Source organism: Tupaia chinensis, unplaced genomic scaffold, assembly GCF_000334495.1.
Source record: "Tupaia chinensis unplaced genomic scaffold, TupChi_1.0 Scaffold000330_1, whole genome shotgun sequence".
NCBI lineage: Eukaryota > Metazoa > Chordata > Mammalia > Scandentia > Tupaiidae > Tupaia > Tupaia belangeri.
Genome location: NW_006159824.1, coordinates 1,668,908 through 1,687,725, shown reverse-complemented (window position 1 = coordinate 1,687,725; position 18,818 = coordinate 1,668,908). Strand labels below are relative to the sequence as shown.

At 48.1% G+C, this 18,818-nt stretch overlaps 1 protein-coding gene and 1 long non-coding RNA gene across 6 annotated transcripts in view; one reads left to right on the top strand and one right to left on the bottom strand.

The window, feature by feature from the left end:
- Window positions 1-17,338, top strand: part of ALOX12 (arachidonate 12-lipoxygenase, 12S type) — a 19,300-nt gene extending 1,962 nt beyond the window's left edge. Inside the window, exons 3-14 of the mRNA XM_006151849.3 lie at window positions 1,439-1,520; window positions 1,625-1,747; window positions 1,870-1,970; window positions 2,220-2,380; window positions 3,137-3,280; window positions 4,381-4,590; window positions 10,209-10,295; window positions 10,526-10,695; window positions 11,182-11,303; window positions 16,265-16,365; window positions 16,487-16,657; window positions 16,783-17,338. Coding sequence (XP_006151911.1) covers window positions 1,439-1,520; window positions 1,625-1,747; window positions 1,870-1,970; window positions 2,220-2,380; window positions 3,137-3,280; window positions 4,381-4,590; window positions 10,209-10,295; window positions 10,526-10,695; window positions 11,182-11,303; window positions 16,265-16,365; window positions 16,487-16,657; window positions 16,783-16,962 — 1,652 coding nt within the window. The 3' untranslated portion in view covers window positions 16,963-17,338. The remainder of the gene's footprint in view (window positions 1-1,438; window positions 1,521-1,624; window positions 1,748-1,869; window positions 1,971-2,219; window positions 2,381-3,136; window positions 3,281-4,380; window positions 4,591-10,208; window positions 10,296-10,525; window positions 10,696-11,181; window positions 11,304-16,264; window positions 16,366-16,486; window positions 16,658-16,782) is intronic.
- LOC102493813 (uncharacterized) overlaps window positions 1-18,818 on the bottom strand; it is a 50,525-nt gene that overhangs the window by 30,022 nt on the left and 1,685 nt on the right. For 3 of the 5 annotated variants that reach the window (XR_003549923.1, XR_003549924.1, XR_001370609.2), the window contains exons 2-3: window positions 16,590-16,670; window positions 14,741-14,824 (exon numbers count right to left, since the gene is read on the bottom strand). This is a non-coding gene — a long non-coding RNA (uncharacterized LOC102493813). Of the gene's footprint in view, window positions 1-7,293; window positions 7,680-14,474; window positions 14,825-16,589; window positions 16,671-18,818 lie in introns of those variants that run through there. The other 2 variants (XR_335055.3, XR_001370608.2) reach the window with 2 other exon arrangements.

Here is an 18,818-nt window from a genome sequence, read left to right as displayed (position 1 = left end):
GCGTGACCATCCCCTCTGGGGGGTGATTTCTCGCTTTTCTGTCTCTGTGTCTCTCTCTGTCGGTCTGGCGAGCACATGCGCCCTATAGCGAAAACCTCTCAAAAAAAAAAAAAAAAAAACCCACAAGTTAGGGCTGGGAAGGGTGAGAGGGCCAGTGGGTTAAGAGATGGTGGAAGACCTGAGCAGGAGTCAGTGAAGAGAAACCGAAACCGGTGATGCGAGGTTGGCGAGCTGGTTTGGTTGGAATAACAAGGGAAATGATTCTGAAGGAGGAAAGCACTGAGGCGGGTGGGGATGAACAAGCGCATACTTAATGTTCCTGTGGGAAACCAGACAGAGATGAACACAGAGACAAAGAAGAGCAAAGACTGGAAACATGAACCCTAACAGAGAAGAGCAGGAACAAGTCAGTGAATACAGACCGTGATTGCAAGTCCAAGAAAGGTGAAGTCGGGCAAAGCAAGCGCACAGACTCTGAGGACAGGTGAAGGTGTGGCAAGTGAGTTTAAGACATGTGAAATTAATCAAAGCAATGTGTAGCATAAGATAGGTGTGGGCATGAAGGTGACTAAGATTGTATCACCTTAATTAAGGTGCTTCTCCAGCCATAGATATTGATGAAATAGGGTCAAGTAAGGAAGGATGAGTTAAAGACCAAGAGCAGGTGGCATAGTGGTTAAGGCGCTAGACTCCAACATGGCCAACGGTGGTTCAAGTCCCGGACCAAGCAGCTTGAAATCCATGCTGAACATGTGTGCGTGCATGACCAAAATCCTGAGAGGAGAAGGGACTGTGCTGTGGCCATGTCCCCTGAGGGGTAATTTCTTGCTCTCTGTCTCTCGGTCTCTGTCCTCCTGGCAAGCACACACACTCTATGGCAAAAATGAAAGAAGGAAAAAAAAAACTCTCAAAAAAAAAAAAAAAGAACAGGTGACAAATGGGAGATTTTTGTCTCCAGGCAAGAGATGAGTCTGAAATAAGTGAAATCAGGAATGCAAGGTGGGCAGATGGGTAAACGTGTCTGGGTGGGCTCCCAGACAATCAAGTGAGATAAAGGCAGTAGAGCACGACAGAACACATCAACTATGACAACAAGGGGGCTGAGGACAAGCAGGACAGAGCACAGGTCAAAGTTGAGGGGACCTGCAGTTAGCGTAATGGCTATGTCGCTGGACTCCCATGTGGTCGACCGCGGTTCGCATCCCTGACCCAGTGGCTTAAAACTCACGCAGGGCGCGTGTGCGTGCATGCCCAAGAGCCCGAGAGGAGAATGGAGGACAAGGGATTGCGGCGTGACCATCCCCCCTGGGGGGTGATTTCTCGCTTTCTGTCTCTCTGTCTCTGTCTGTCTGACGAGCGCACATGCCCTATAGCAAAAACCTCTCAAAAAAAAAAAAAAAAAAAAGTTGATTAGCCAATGGTCTTAATGTCTCCTCAGCCTGCCTAGTAGGAAGCAATCCCTTGGATGTGTTCCAGAAGCACCGGGAGAAGGAACTGAAGGAAAGACAGCAAATCTACTGGTGACTACTCGCCCTTGGGCCTCCCCGTTGTCCCACCCCTTAGCTGACCCTGTCCCCAGCACTGATCTCAACACCTTCTTTTAAATTTCGTCCCCAACTTCTAGCTGGGCCACCTGGAAGGAAGGGTTACCCTTGACAATAGCTGCTAACTGTGAGGATGACCTACCTCCAAATATGAGATTCCATGAGGAGAAGAGGCTGGACTTCGAATGGACCCTGAAGGCAGGGTGAGGAAAAGGCTGGAGCCTAGAGCTTACAGTGAGGGGCCGAGGGCTCACCTGGTAGGTTCATGTCTCAATACTGGGCTGAGGGCTCACCTGGTAGGTTCATGTCTCAATACCTGTCCTAGGGCTTTGGAAATCGTCCTCAAACGAGTTTACACCCTTCTGAGCTCCTGGGATCGCCTGGAAGACTTCGATCAGATCTTCTGGAGCCAGAGCACCCTGGCTGGTCAGTGGTTCCCCTAGATCCTATAACCCCTTGGTGGTCCCTTCTGATGACCCATTTGTAACACTCCGGAGTCTCCCATAACTCCTTGCAGGAAGAGCCTTTATCATGTCTGACTGTCTCCAAGAAGTCTCAAGAATAAAAGCATAGGAGCTGGGTACTGGGTGGATCATGAGCCTGAATCCCCGTGGTTCAGCATGGAGACAGATGTCCAGGCTGTGGTAAATATTCTTTGTACCCCACACCACACAGAGAAGGTTCACCAGTGCTGGCAGGATGATGAGTTTTTTGGCTACCAATTCCTCAATGGCACCAACCCCATGACGTTGAGACGCTCCACCTCTCTGCCCTCCAGGCTAGTGTTGCCCTCGGGGATGGAGGAGCTTCAGGCCCAGTTGGAGAAAGAACTCCAGGTACTTCCTCTCATATTTTTTCCCCTCCTTGGCAGTGTGGTAAAAAGAAGTGGAGAAGGGAAGGGACCAAAGATGAGTACAAGGGCTCCTCTTTATGCAGAGTCCTCTAATGGAAAAATTTAGAGATCATAAAGTATATAGGGGAAAATACTACAAAGGTGTGGCAGCCAGACAAGACAGTAGGCCATTAGATGTTTAGAGGGAAGACCTGGACATCCCCACAAGGGAAGAGCTTAGCATACCGGTGACAAGCAATGGATTGACAAGCCTATGCCTAGAATGACCTCTGCCACAAACAAGATGTATGTCCCTGGGAAAGCCTCCCCTCACCAGACTTTATTTCTCACTGTAAAATGAGAGCACTTTAGGCCAGCCAGCGGTGTAGTGGTTAAGGCAACTAGATCCATATAGCTGACTGTGTGGTTTAAGTCCCGGACCAGCGGCTTGAAAAACACGCCAGGCATGCCCAAAATCCCAAAGGAAAAAAGAAATGGAGATGGGATTGTGGCATGACCATTCCTCTAGGGGGATGCTTTCTCTGTGTCTGTCTGTCTCTCTGGCTAGCACACATGCCCTCTGGCAAAAAAAAAAAAGAAAAAAAAAACAACTAAAGGATCTGGGATCAACTCTCTGGATGCTTCCCACATCTCTGCCACTCGGACTCTGCCATATTACTGATGTAGCATAGACTAAATGCCTTGCCCTTTGCCCTGGGCCTGTGGAGTTGGCATCTGCATTCATTCCTACTTTCCCCAGAATGGTTCTCTGTTTGAAGCTGACTTCATCCTGCTCGATGGAATTCCAGCCAATGTGATCCAAGGAGAGCAGCAGTACCTGGCTGCTCCTCTTGTCATGCTGAAGATGGAACCCAACGGGAAGCTGCTACCCATGGTCATCCAGGTGAGGCAGATAGAGAATCCACCTCCCAACGCTGTCCTCAGTTCACCTCGACCTCTGCTCCCAGAGACCCAGCTCCTAACTCCTGGCTCCCAAATTCTATCCATACTCAGTGAGACCTGTCCTCATGTCATGGTCATGTCCTCATGCCTCCCTTGACTCACTGAACTAGAAGTACTTGTTCGAGTAACAATGGCCTCTTGTAGTTCTTATCCTGTAGCCAGTGGGTCTCCAACGTTAGTGTGCATCTGAATCACCTGAATCACCTGAAGTGCTTCTTAAAACACTGGTGGCTGAGTCCCACCACCAGACTTTCTTGACTCAGTATGTCTGGGTAGACTGGGAATTTGCATTTCTTACAGGCACCAAAGTAATGCTGATACTCTAGCTGGGGCCACACTTTGAGGATCACTATGTAACTCCTCAGTGGCCTCTGACTCTGAACACCCATTGTCTTTTTTTTTTTTTCTGGGATTTTTCTTTTTTAAGAGGTTTTTGCTATAAGGCGCATGCGCTCACCACAAAGACAGAGAGAAACAGAGAGACAGAAAGCGAGAAATCACCCCCCAGGGGGGATGGCCATGCCGCAATCCCCTCCCCTCCATTCTCCTCTCGGGATCTTGGGCATGCTCGCACACACCCAGCGTGAGTTTAAGCCACCGGGTCCAGGACTCGAACCGCGGTCAACTACATGGGAGTCCAGCGACATAGCCATTATGCTAACTTCTGGTCCCAACACCCACTGTCTTGAAGATCTTCTCCCACTATTCCCTATAGTCAACTGATGACTACTGTCAATAATCTGACATATTTGGCTTCTGCTCCACACGCCACCACCCAAGCTCTGACCCCCATCACATTTCTCCCAAACCACTGGTAGAATCTCCTCATGGACGCTCCATTTCTGGTCTCTCCTGTACTCAACTGAATCATGCCAACACTATGGCTAGTGAGAGGCCGGGTGGAAGAGTTCTGATTCCTCTTACTATACCAGACCTCTTAGAAGGCAATAATCCCACTCAGTCAACTGTTTCCCCCAGGAATGCTTACCATAATGTCATACATAGAAAAGGAGGTCAATAGATGAATTCTTCTTTCTCCAGATTCAGCCTCCCAATCCCAGCTCACCCATACCACCACTGTTCCTGCCCTCGGATCCTCCATTTGCCTGGCTCCTGGCCAAGATCTGGGTCCGAAATTCAGATTTCCAACTGCACCAGCTCCAGTATCATTTGATGAACACTCATCTGGTGGCTGAGGTCATCGCTGTCGCCACCATGAGGTGCCTCCCAGGACTGCACCCTGTCTTCAAGGTACAGACTCGACTCTTTACTTCCCATCATTCTCAGGCCCAAATGAGCCTGGTCTCTCAGGCCCGAATGATACTATAGCATCGAAAAGTCTTTAAACAAATTTGTGAACGAAAGGGGGAGAACAGAAGAAAACGGTATCAAAATCTTGAGAGATTTATTTATTTATTTATTTATTTATTTATTTATTTATTTTTGCCATAGGGCATATGCACACACCAGGTAGATAGAAACAGTGAGAGGGAAAGTGAAAAATAACCCCCCAGGAAGGATGGCCATGCCACAATCCCTACTCCATTCTCCTCCTAGGATTTGGATATGCACACACATACCTAGCATGATTTTCAAGTGTTTTAAAAGCCACTGGCCCTGGGACTCGAACTGCAGTTGGCCATGTGGGAGTTCAGCACCTTCAGAGTCACACCACCTGCTGGCCCTGAGATTTTTTTTTTTAAGATTTATTTATTTATTTTAATTTGCTATAGGGCACATGTGCTCACCAGAGAGACACAGAGAGAGGGAAAGTAAGAAAACCCTCCAGGTCCAGGACTTGAACTGCAGTCAGCCATGTGGGAGTCTAGTGCCTGAACTGCCACACCATCTGCTGGTCCTGAGATTTATATTTTAATGAAGTGCAGTCACTTAATGTTTCTTTAGCACACAATACAAGGGATCCCTCTGAAACTCTCAGAAATCTAGAAGCCTAGCAATGGGCTGGCAGTATAGCTAGAATATTGTTAACAAAAGCTTTATTTCTGCCTTGGGAGATTTAATATTTAGCCAGAAAAATAGTAGTACCCATAAGAACCTGGAATACAGTTTGAAATCGCAAGCGATTGCTTGTAAATAGCATAATATTAATAGAGACTATTCCACCCCACCTGTGGAGTCAGCTAAGTAGGAACAGATCAAAAGGCAAGGAGAACAGCTGAGCAGGCTACTAACAGCTGCCCAAGGGGGAGGTGGATACCCAAATGCATTAGCATGGTGGTGCCAGGAATGATGGGGGGGGTGGTCAAAGACTTGGTAAAGAGAAAAAATAGTTGGGACCAACAGTTGGCATAATGGCTACGTCGCTGGACTCCTATGTAGTCGAACACTGTTCGAGTCCCAGACCAGGTGGCTTAAACTCACACTGGGCGTGTGTGTGTGTGTGTGTGCGCGCGTGCGCTCAAAATCCCAAGAGAAGAATGGAGGAGAACGTGGCCATCCCCCTGGGGGTGATTTCTTGCTTTCTGTCTCTCTGTCTTTCTGATGAGTACATGCGCCCTATAGCAAAAAGCCACACACCCCCAAAAAATAATAATTAAAAAAAAAAGAGAAAAGAAAAAAAACAAACAGTACTGTGCCTGGGTACGAGACTGGAAAGGTGAGAGGTCTAGGCTTCTGCGACGTCCAGAAACCCACAGCGTTTGTAGATAGTGCTGACCTAGACATACTGTAACTGTGGGCCAGCCCCATGGCCTACTGGTTAAAGGGAACAGATTCTACATAGCCAACTATGGTTCAAATCCCAGCTCAAGCATCTTCAAAAATATGCTGGGCACACATGCATGTGTGCTCAAAATCCAGACAGGATGAAGAAATGGAGAAGAAATTACAACATGACTATGTCCCATTCGGGGTGCTTTCTCCTCCCCTTATCCCTGTTTGTCTGTCTGTCCATCTCTCTCTCATGACCACACATACCCTCTGGCAAAAAGAAATAATAATAATACTTTTAAGGTCGGCAGGTGGCATGGTGGTTGAGGGTGCTGGACTCCCACATGACCAGACTGCAGTTCAAGTCCTGGACCTGGCAGCTTGCTTTCTTACTTTCCATCTCTCTCACTCTGTCCCTCTCTGGTCAAATTTAAAATAAATAAAGTTAAATAAAATAAGCCTTAGAAAAAAAGGTAATTTTATAAAACAACAAGTTCAGCATCCATGACAGCAAAGTAAGACTTGTGCTTGCTTAAAAAAAACTCTCCAGGGGCCGGCAGGTGGCTTGGTGGTTAAGGATGCTGGACTCCCACATGACCAGACTACAGTTCAAGTCCCAGACCTGACACCTTACTTCCTCTCTCCCTCCCTCTCTCTCTCTCTCTCTCTTTCTCTCTTTCTTTATCCCTCTCTGGTCAAATTGAAATAAATAAATGAATAAATAAAGTTAAATAAAATAATTTAAAAAAACTACTCTCCAAATCTTAGTGACACTTTACCATGGGGAACATGGCAGAGAGGGGCACAAAAAATGATACAAACTTACAAACTAAAGTAACCATCAGAAACAGTTAAGACAGAAAGCGAATTTGCAGGCAAAAATGAGGTGTCTGATTATAGGCACATGGAGTGTGAAGTGTTGGGAAGATATGCAAATAAGTACTTGCTAAGAACAACTGAATGCATTTCAACTGGGGGCTCTCTCAGGCTTCCTACGCCTAGCTAACATAGGTGTGACCTCTTTGGGGTTCTTTGGTAACACAGACAAGATGAAGACCAGTCTGATTAACAAACTCTTGTATTTTATTTATTTTTTTAAAGGTTTTTGCTATAGAGCATGTGCACCTGATAGAGAGAGACAGAAAGTGAAAAATCACTCCTCAGGGAGATGGCCATGCCACAATCTCTTCTCCTCTCAGGATTTTGGGCACACACGCCCAGTGTGATTTTCAAGCCACAGGGTCTGGGGCTTGAACTGCAGTTGGCCATGTGGGAGCCTAGCACCTTAACCACCACACCACCTGCTGGCCCCAGAATCTTAGATTTTATAGATCTCATGATGCCTCCTGCATCACCACCACCTGCTCACCTTGAAGAGGGGAAGCCTCTTTTCACACTAGGCTGGCCCCCTTCCTGTCTCCCCTCACTCTGACAACTTCCTCCGACAGCAACCAGCTGAGTTGTCACTGGACGCCGAGGAGGGCTACTCCTGCAAAAGTCTTGCCATACCTGTGCAGGCTCTGGCTTGCTGGGTCTGAATCCTGAGTCCTGGCCTCAGTTACTTAGCGGAGGGAAATGCAGCACTCCCCACAGGTTATTCACACCAGCATCCACGACCAGCCTCAGGCACTTGTTTGTTGTTGTTTTTTGCTATAGGGCATGTGCCCTTGCTGGAGAGAGACAGACGGAGAGAAAGAAAGAGAGAAATCACCCCCCAGGGGGGATGGCCACACCGCAATACCTTCCTCCTCCAGTCTCCTCTTCGGATTTTGGGCACACATGCACACGTGCCCGCTGTGAGTTCTAAGCCACCAGGTCTGGGAATCAATCCACAACAGACTACATAGGAGTCCAGCAATGTAACCATTATGCCACCTGCATATGTCCCTCCTCAGTCATCTTTAAATGTAGATAGAATCTCTGTCATGAGCTGTTAAAGGATAAAATGATGTAACACAATCGCATGACATATGTTAAATGCCACAGTAACGCAACAAAAATAATTAGTTCTCGCAATTATTTATGTATTTATTTATTTGGAGAGATTTTTGTTATAGGGCATGTGCGCTGACCAGAAAGACAGAGAGATAGAAAGCAAGAAATCACCCCCCAGGGGGATGGCCACGCCGCAACCCCTTCTTCTCCATTCTCCTCTCGGGATCTTGGGAACGCACGTATGCATGCCCACAAGCCTGGTGTGAGTTTAAGCCACCAAGTCTGGGATTTGAACTGTGGTCGACTACATGGAAGTCCAGCGACATAGCCATTACACCAACTGCTGGTCCCAGTTCTTGCAATTAGTAGTAGTAGTAGTATTAGGGAATTGTTTGTCCTCAGGCATCTCTTCTCTTCATGTGGACTTTGGTCCCCGTGACTCTATGATATGCAGCATCTTCCATGCACTTCCTGAAACATTTCTGACTACTGTGAGCTACTTTGCTATCTTAACACCAAAGGTATCACTTGCGTTATTCCCTGTGCCCAGTGTCAAGTCAGATAAATACTCAAATTTCTTGAAATCTCCAAATTAACTGGGTGAAAAGAAGGCACATATTCTCACATAAGAAGAAATGAAAGTAAGGATCAGGTGGTGTTTTTTAATAGCTAAGGAAAAGCAGGAGAGAGGGGGCCTCATGGTGCCTATATGGGCAGGGGGAAAGATTTTACAGCAACCCTTCCGGGTCCTTACAAAGGCAGCTCAATACAGCTCCCCTAATTCTTTTAAGAATTATTTTATTTAACTTTATTATTATTATTACTTTCCAGTTTGTTCAGACAGAGAGGGGGAAAGAAAGAGAGAGAGAGAAAGTGAGAAAGCAAGCCACCAGGTTCAGGACTTGAACTGCGGTCGACCATGTGGGACTCCAGTGCCTTTAACCACCATGCCACTTGCCGGCCCCAGCTTCCATAATTCTGAAGGAAAGCACCCTCTTCACTCATGGCCCTCAGGGAAACCCAAGAGTGAAACAACCAGAGGGTAGAGGTGCAGCTTTGATCAGACAGGCCATTTAAGCGATGAGGACATGAACGATAGAGGATGTATGAAAAAAATCAGGGCCACCCATGGCCTAGTAGTCAAAGGGACTGGATTCCACAGAATTACCCTTGCAGTTTTGTTTGTTCTTTTAAAAATGACTTAATTATTTATTTTTTAATTTGATCAGAAGAGACACAGAGAGAAGGAAAGCGAGAAAGCAAGCTGCCAGGTCCGAAGGAGGGTCCGCCAGGTCATGTGAGAGTCCAGTGCCTTAACCACCACACCACCTGCCGGCCCCTGACCCTGCAGTTCAGATCCCAGACCTAGTGGCCTGAAAGACACTGTGCACCATGTGCATACGTGCCCAAAATCCTGACAGGAGAGAGTACTAGAGGTGAAGGGATCATGGCATGACCATGCCCGGAGCGGGTGCTTTCTCACTTTCCCTATTCCTGACTCTGTCACTCTCGGGCAAGTGCATATATGCTCAGGCAAAAAAAAAAAAAAGAGAAAGAGAGAGAGAGAAAAGGAAAAAAAGCATCTAAAGAGTTGATTCTTTGAACTAGCCAGTGTCGAGTCTGACCCAACAGGAAAATGACTGGTTTGCATTTGGGGACATTCCTGAGTACGGTGCACATGTGCCTGTGATCCAAAGTGACTGAGGCTGAGGGTGGATCCTGGTGTGAAGACCCTGTTGGGAATGCTCCATTTCCCTCCTCTCTCTCTCTCCCCCTTCCTTTCTCTCACTCATGGAATGAATAAACTTTTAGAAGGCGGCAGGAGCTGATTCTTAAAAATACACCTACACTCAAGATGAAAATAACAAGAGCTACCATTTGAGAGCTTGTATGTGTATTAAACACCCTTCATTCATTACTCACACAAGCTCACCATAGCCCATGAGATAAAAGAGCCTATTAGTGCCCTCTGTTGACAGACAAGGGAACTGTCGATTAGAGGATAACAGCCAGACAGCAAACTGAGGTGTAAACTGCGGGTCGAAACCCTGGTCAGTCTGGCTGCAGGGCCAAACTTACAAGGTGGGAGAACATGAGAGTGAGTGACCAGAGAGAGAGGAGACAAGTCCATGAAGCCAGCAGCAGGGACGAGAATATCAAAAGGTAAAAAGGCCAGCATGCTGGGCACCAGGCCCTCCAAGGAAAGGCCAATCCAAGGAAAGGCTTCCATTAACCCTTCCCTCCAATCTCCTCGTCCCACCCAGCTCCTGATCCCCCATATCCGCTACACCATGGAAATCAACATCCGGGCCCGAACCCGGCTCATCTCAGATGGAGGAATATTTGATAAGGTAAGGAGGGGATGGGTGTGAGTTGCCTCATCACCCACCTCTCTAGGATCTGCCACCTTCAGGGTCTCAGAACAATCTGTGAGAATGTCCTGACCTGTAAACCCATGAGCCCCGTCCCCTTTGGAGCCGTGACTTTAATTCTGAAAACCCATCTCTGAACCCCTCTCAATTATGCCATGAGTTCTCCAGCCACACTTCCGTCCCTCAAGACCTGTCCCTCTCTTGTCCAGGCAGTGGGCACAGGCGGAGGGGGCCATGTGGACCTGCTCCGTCGCGCTGTGGCCCAGCTGACCTACCGCTCCCTCTGTCCTCCTCACGACCTGGCTGACCGGGGCCTGCTGGGAATCCCGAGTGCTCTCTATGCCCACGATGCTTTACGGCTCTGGGAGATCACCGCCCGGTGGGTGAGAGGGCGCTGAGGAAGGGAGGGCCGTGGGGAGAGGGAGGGCGGGGCTCTAGCCTGGTCAGGATGGGGCACAAGCAAAGTCAAAGTGAGAATGTCTAACAGGAGGAGCAGGGGCTCAGTCCTGGGGAGAGGAGGGGAAGAATGAGGACACGGAGGGCAGGTTCTGAAAATGAAGAGACTGGGGTGGCGTGGTGATCACAGGGGAAGAAAGCCGTGGTGAGGAGTCTGAGGGATCTGGAGGACTTGTTAGGGAGAGTGCTTAACAGCCACGTGCAGGGCATTCTGCGAACTTACGGTGCACGCTTCCTTCCATTACACACACGCTAACGTGTTTAAGGTCTAGGAGACGGCTCAAAAGGCAAGTCTTGGAAGATCTCAGATACAAGGGAAGCAGCTGGACAGATGCCACAGAAAGGTGTAGAGGTCCGAGTCAGGAGCCGCCTACCCTCAGAGAGCTCAACTCTCTTCTCCTCTGAGCAGGTATGTGGAGGGGATCATCCACCTCTTCTACCAAACAGATGACGTCGTGAGGGGGGACCCTGAGCTGCAGGCCTGGTGTCGGGAGATCACAGAGGTGGGGCTGTGCCAGGCCCAGGACCGAGGTAAGACCCAGCCAGAAAGAGGAGCTCCTCGGAGGCCATACTACAGCCTGTTCCCAGCCCTGCCCACTAGGGACAGGACCCTGGCCTCTCATCACACACCCTTCCCTCCATGAGAGGAGCCGAGTCACATTCACATCTCCTGAGACTCAGGACAATTCCACGTCTCTATGGACAGTCACCCACAGAGACCCTGGTCATCAACCCCTACTTCCACCCCATCCCCACTCACAGAGGCCCCTGACCTGCCGTAGCGTGGGGGTCCCACCAGGCGAGAACCACAGCCAACAAGGGCTTCTGCCCAGCCCCTTCTGTTCTGTGATCTCTTGATGTCTGTCTGCTCTACCTGAGGATTTAAATAGATCTTTCCAACCCAAGCCCGTGGTGAGCCACCCTGGGATTCCCTCCCTTCTCCTGACTGCTGGTGTCACACATGGGGTCCAGGCATCCCACACACTTGACACCGGGCAAGGTCACTCCGGAGGCAAACTCAGTACTGCGCGTGTTTGGTACAAACCTGAACCAGGTGCCCTGACCCTGCAATTCTGGTTCCTTTTTTTTTTGGAGAGGTTTTTTTTTTTTGGAGAGGTTTTTGCTATAGGTAGGGCGTGTGTGCTCGCCAGACAGAGAGAGACAGAGAGATAGAAAGCGAGAAATCACTCCCCAGTGGGGATGGCCATGCCACAATCCCTTCTCCTCCATTCTCCTCTCGGGATCTTGGGCACGCACGCACACGCACCCAGTGTGAGTTTAAGCCACCGGGTCTGGCACTCAAACCACGGTCGACTACGTGGGAGTCCAGCGACATAGCCATCACGCTAACTGCTGGTCCCAATTCCCCTTTCCCCACCTCCCCCGTTCCCCAGCCAGGGACTAGCCACTGCCTTTGGTCTCCCCCAACCACACACACCCTGCATGTTATTTATTTGTTTTTATTTATTTATTTATCTTTTACCAAGAGAAAAAGGAAAGTTTATTTAAAGAAAGAGCACCTGGGGGTCTGAAGCCAGAGATGCTTCAGCCTGCATTTTAATCTCTAGGGAATTAATAGTCGTTCCTACTTTATTACTAATTGGCTAGAGAGTGCATGTGCTCGCCAGAGAGAGGCAGAGGGAGAGAAGGGAAAGGGAGAAGGCACCCCCTATGGGGAATGGTCACACAGTCCCTTCTCCTCTGTCTCCCTATTTTTGGGATTTAGGGCACACATGCACACATGCCAGCATGTTATTAAAATAGCCTTTCTCAAGCTCTCCTCGGTCCATCTTCCTCTCTCTGACACACAGGGACCGACCTGGGCTCCTCTGAGTTGTCCTTCAGCCCCTGCCCCTCACACTCCAGACCACGCCTGAATGCCATCCTCTGCCTGAGGGAACACGGCAACACTCACTGGGGCGCCAGAACAGTCAGGCCGTGGGGATGCAGCAAACACCTGCATCCTGGAGGGTGCTCTCCCTGGGGAATCTGTGGGTGCAGCACCCCCATTCCAGGACCACACTTTCTCCAACACCTCTCAGTGATGTTCCTCAAACTTCCCGTGTCCCAAACGACCTTGCTTCCTCTCCCTAGCCATCTTCTCCCCAAACAGAATCTACATTTGGAAATTAAAAAGAGATATTCACTTTGTCTTTGTCAGCTGGGGCTACTATGACCAAGTACCATAGATTGGGTGGCTTATAAAACCACCAAAATTCCTCACAGTCCTGGAGGCTAGAAGTCAGATCAGGATGCCAACATGGTCATGTTCTGGTGAAGGCTCTCTTCCAGGTTGCAGGCAATGAACTACTTTTTTAAAAAAATTATTTATTTATGTTTTTTTTTTCACTTGAGTTTTGCCAGAGAGAGAGAGAGAGAGAGAGAGAGCGAGCGCAAGCATCCCAGGCCCGGGACTCAAACTGCAGTCGGCCATGCGGGAATTCCAGTGCCTTAACCACCACACCACCTGCTGGTCCGGCAGTAGACTTCTTATAGCCTCACTGGCAGAAAGATGGCAAGCTAGCTCTCTGGCATCTTTTCCTAAGGGTATTAATCCCATTTATGAGAGCTCCACCCTGTGGACATAATTATCTCCCAGAGGTTCCACCTCCAACTACCATCACACCAGGGATCGAGTTCAGCTTAATGAGGTTTTGGTGGGGGCCAGCAGATGGCATAACGGCTGTCACTGGACTCCCGCATAGTCAACCACCGTTTGAGTCTGGGACCCGGCGGCTTCAACTGACACTGGGTGTGTATGTGTGCGTGCCCAAGATCCCAAGAGGAGATAGAGGAGGGACTGCGGTATGCCCATCCCCCCTGGGTGGGAGGGGGTGATTTTTCGCTTTCTACATCTCTGTCTCTCCAGCAAGCGCAAAACAAAATATAACAAAAATTTCTCCAAAGAAAAGGTTTTGGTGGGAGATAGCCATCAGTTTATAACATGTTAACTTTAACCTCCACAAATTATTTCTCATTCTGCGTACTTCCTTATCTTCCTCGGTTCTCGTAGCTCACCTTTGCCTCAATTTTCACAGCAGAATTTTTTTTAGAGGTTTTTGCCTTAGGGCACATGCACTTGCAGGAGAGACAGAGAGAGATGGAGACAGTGAGCAGGAAAGTGAGAAGTCACCCGCGGTGGGATGGCCACTCCACAATCCCTTTTTCTCTATTCTCCTCTTGGGGTCTCGGGCATGCACACACATGTGACTGGTGTAATTTTCAAGCCACCAAGTCCAAGACTCAAACCGCAGTCGGCCATATGGGAGTCTAGTGACATAACCACTACACCATCTGCTGCCCCCCACAGCAGACTTTTCAGAAGAAGTGTGCTAGAATTAATAACAGTATGGAATTAGTGATCAGGAACCTGAGTTCAAGGTCAGACTCTACCTTTTTCCAACGGCATGGATCTTAACAAACAGTTTGAGCTCTCTGGTCTTTGATTTTCTCAAGAGGTTTTTGCTATAGGGTGCGTGGGCTCGCCAGACAGACAGAGAGAGACAGAGAGACAGAAAGTGAGAAATCACCCCCCAGGGGGGATGGCCACGCCACAATCCCTTCTCCTCCATTCTCCTCTCTTGAGCACGCACGCACATGCGCCTGGTGTGAATTTAAGCCACTGTGTCCGGGATTTGAACTGCGGTCGACTACATGGGAATCCAGCAACATAGCCATTATGCCAACTGCTGGTCTCTTGATTTTCTTATCTATAAAATGGAAGTATCTGTATTTGTTCTAATTGATAGAATTATTAGGTATCTAAGCTCTCACACTCACTGTAAAACGAGTGGCCTGGGCTATCCCTTCTGGGAAGCCTCTCTAAGATGTAATATTGGAAATCCAATACTTGTCTTAATCTCGACTTTGTAACTCAGAGACTTGCAATTCCCCAATTCCCTGTCTAGAAATAAGAAGCAACTCTGAATTCTTTTTTTTTTTAATTGCTAGAGGGCGCATACACTCACCAGAAAGAGATGAAGAGACAGTGGAGCAACTGGGAGGAAGCTCCTCTCCAATGGTGCATGGTCATACTGCAATCCCTCTTCATCCTGTTGAGATTTTTGGAACAAATGCACACACACCCAGAGCATTTTTCAAGCCACCAGGGCCAGAATTTAAACTGTGGTCAGCTATCTGGGACTCAGCTCCCTTAACTACTGAGCTACTGAGCTGGCCTGCATCCCTGAATTCTTGACCACTTCCCAACCTTCCATGATAACAATAACTATTATTTACTGCCACTTATTACATACAAGTTGATTTTTATAATTATCTCATTTATAAAACATTTATAAAACAGGTATCATACATATTTTACAGATAAAAAAATGTAGGTTCAGAGAAGTTAAATAATTGCTCTTGGGACCAGCAATTGGCGCAATGGCTATGTCACTGGATTCTCATGTGGTCAACTGCGGTTTGAACCCTGGACCTGGTGGTTTAAACTCACGCAGGGCGCGTGTGCATGTGTGCTCAAGGGAGGTGATTTCTCGCTTTTTCTCTGTCTCTGTCTTTCTGGCGAACGCACGAGCCCTATAGCAAAAATCCTCCCTCCCCCCAGAAAAAAACTGGTCTAAGGTAACCAAGCTAGAAGTTATTGAGCCAGGATTAAAATAATGTCTGATACCAGTATATCTAAATAAATCAACAAATGAGCAAACACCCGTCAACTCTAATGTATGGACCAGGATCCACAGCTCTGCAGTGAAGGAACCTGGATCACACATAGTAAAGGGTGATTCAAATCCCAGAGCTGGTGGCTTGAAAAGCACACCAGGTGCGTGTGCATGCATGCCCCAAGTCCTGATGGGACAGTGAAATGGAGAAAAAGGGGCTGTGGTGTACCATGCCCCACTGAGGCATTCATTCTCTCCCTCACTCGCTCACTCACTCTCCCTGATGAGCACACACCTTCTAGTGATAAAAAAGAAAAATGATAAAATAGGGGGCCAGCAGGTGGCATGGAGGGTCGGGCACTGGACTCCCACATGGCTGGTCACAGTTCAAATCCTGGGCTTGGTGGCTTGTTTTCTCACTTTCCCTCTCTCTTTTTGTCTCTCTCTGGTGAGTATCTGTATCAAATTTAAAAAATAATAATAATGATGATAAATAAAGTGAAATAATTTTCTTTTAAAAAAGCAAAACAATAAAATAAAATATGAACAGCCAAGGCCAGCTCTATGGTGCAGTGGTAATGCCCTGCTCAAGAGAAGCCAGATCCCACACGGCTACCATATTCCCAGCCCAGTCAGCCTGAAGCACACGAGGGATACATACAAGTGCCCAAGATCCAATGGGCTGAAAGAAAGGGACGGCAGTGGGACAAAACCCTGTGGACGGTGCCCATCCATCACTCTGTTGCTCACATGTGTGCACACGTGCTCAATCATGAATAAAGAAAAAAAGGAAAATATGGTCATGCTAAGACGTCAGCCTGCTCTTCTCTCTTAAATGCTATGGCCCTGAAATCCTGTTCCTTTCCTACCCAGGTTTCCCTATCTCTCTCCAGTCCCGGGCTCAACTCTGCCATTTCCTTACCATGTGTGTCTTCACGTGCACTGCCCAGCATGGAGCCATCAACCAGGGCCAGGTAAGGATAGCTGAAAGCCCAGGTCCTTGAAGTCAAATGTCTAGACCTTTGGAAACCCCAGGGAGAGATGGGGGTTCAACTCTAAGCACCAGGGTCCTAGGGTTGCAGTTTCTCTCCCCAGCTGGACTGGTATGCCTGGGTCCCTAATGCCCCGTGCACAATGCGGATGCCCCCACCCACCACCAAAGAAGATGTGACAGTGGCCACAGTGATGAGGTCACTACCTGATGTCCAGAAGGGCTGTCTTCAAATGGCCATCACGTGGCATCTGGGTCGGCGCCAGCCAGACATGGTGAGAGGGGACTCTACGAGGGAAATGACAAAAGGAAAACAAGAGTGAGGGGCTGGGATCTAGGTGCTTCCGTTTTTTCTAGTCTTTTCCGACTAGAAACTGACTGACCCTTTGTTCTGTCTCAGGTACCTTTGGGACATCACAAAGAAAAATATTTCTCTAGTCTCAAGGCCAATGCTGTGCTAAACCAATTCCAAACAGATTTGGAAAACTTGGAAAGGGAGCTAACAGCACGGAATGAGCAGCTTGACCTGCCCTATGAATACCTGAAGCCCAGTCGCATAGAGAACAGTGTCACTATCTGAGCCCTGGGGTACCCCCACCTAGAAGACTTCAGATAAGCTGTAGGACTGACATTTTCATCTTGGATTTCATGTTTTTCTAAGTTTCTGCTACAGAGGCTCAAGTTCCTCCCTCCAGTTAAACCCACTACATCAGTATCACACTAGCCCAGGAGGCAACGACCTTGTCCATAAAGAGCCAGGTAATAGTTTAGGCTTTGTAGTTCCTCCAGGAGACCTTTTCCCCTGAGTCCAGGATAAGGCCGGTTCTTCGCAATCTCTCTACAATTACTCAATTCTTCCGCTATCGCAAGAAGGCAGCTATAGACAATGTGGAAATGAAGGTGACTATGTTCCAATAAAATTGATTTATAAACACTGAGGTATGAATGCCACGTGTCACAAAACATTATTCTCATGGTTTAGTCAAACATTTTAAATTATTTTAAATGGTTTTAAATTATTTTAAATTATTTCTGTGGCACAGTCAACGAAGGCCCTACTCAAGAGAAGCCAGATCTTGGGGCCAGCAGATGGCATAGTGGTTACGTCACTGGACTCCCACATGGCTGACCGTGGTTCAAGCCCCCTCACGACCCTGTGGCTTGAAAATCACGCCAGAAGTGTGTGCGTCATGCCAGGATGAGAATGGAGAAGGGATTGCAGCATGGCCATCCCTCCTCAGGAGTTTTGGGGGTGACTTCTCACTTTCCTTCTCACTGTCTCTGTCTGTCTCTCTCTGGCAAGTACATGTGCACTATGGCAAAAACCTCTAAAACTAAAAAGAGAAACTAGATCCCACATGGCAACCATGGTTTAAATCCCTGGACTGATCAGTCCAGCACACCTGCCTAGGAACCAAAGGGTTGAAGGACTGGAGGAGGAGGACTGCAGCATGGCCACGCTCTTCTGAGTTTCTCTCCTCTCTTTCTGATGCGTGTGCACTTACCCTATCATGAAGAAAAAATTATATTGGCAAGGCGGTTAAGGCCAACTGCATGGTTCTAGTCTAAGACCTGGCAGCTTGAAAGACAAGCCAGGTGCATGCACACGTGTCCAAAATCCCAACAGCATGGAGAAATTGAGAAGGGATTATGGCGCTACCACACCCCCGTACCCCAAGCTCAGATGCCCTCTAGCAATAACAAAAACAACCCTAAGTGCCCATCAACTGCCCCAATAACCGGAAACTCCCATACAGAGTGAAGGCCTTACCCAGGCACTGCAGCATGATGGACAAAGCATAGTGTCCCCAAAACAGCAAGAGCAAGAAGTCTAAGCCAATCAATAAGAAGTTCTGCAACTCCAAGATGTTCCTGAGCCAGAACTCTAACATGGAGGTCCTCCAAAATCATTCATTGTTAGCAAGTAGGGGCCTCCTTGCCACCATCAGAACTCCCTCCCCTGTCTTGGGAAGAACTGCTCTCTGTGATGGGAATAATAAAGTCCAGTGGTTTTTTTTTTTTTTTTCCTAGTAATTTAATTAAAAAAAATTAATTAAAAAATCCCTCCTTGGACCAGCAGATGGCATTATGGTTACATTGCTGGACTCCGACATGGTCCACCACAGCTTGAGTCCCAGATCCTGAGGCTTGAAACTCAAGCCAAGAGTGTGCATTCCTGTCCAAAATCACTAGAGGAACTGGAGGAGAAGGGATGGGAGCGAGACCATCTCCCCTGCTGGGTATTTCCTTCTGTGTCTCTGTCTCTGTTTAGCAAGAGCACATGCCCTATAGCAAAAATCTCTCTTAAAAAAAAAATCTGAGGACCAGCAGGTGGCATGGTGGTGAACGCACTGGACACTCCCACATGACCAACCATGGTTCAAGTCCCAGACCTGGTGGCTTGCTTTGTCACTTTCCTCTGTGTGTGTGTGTGTG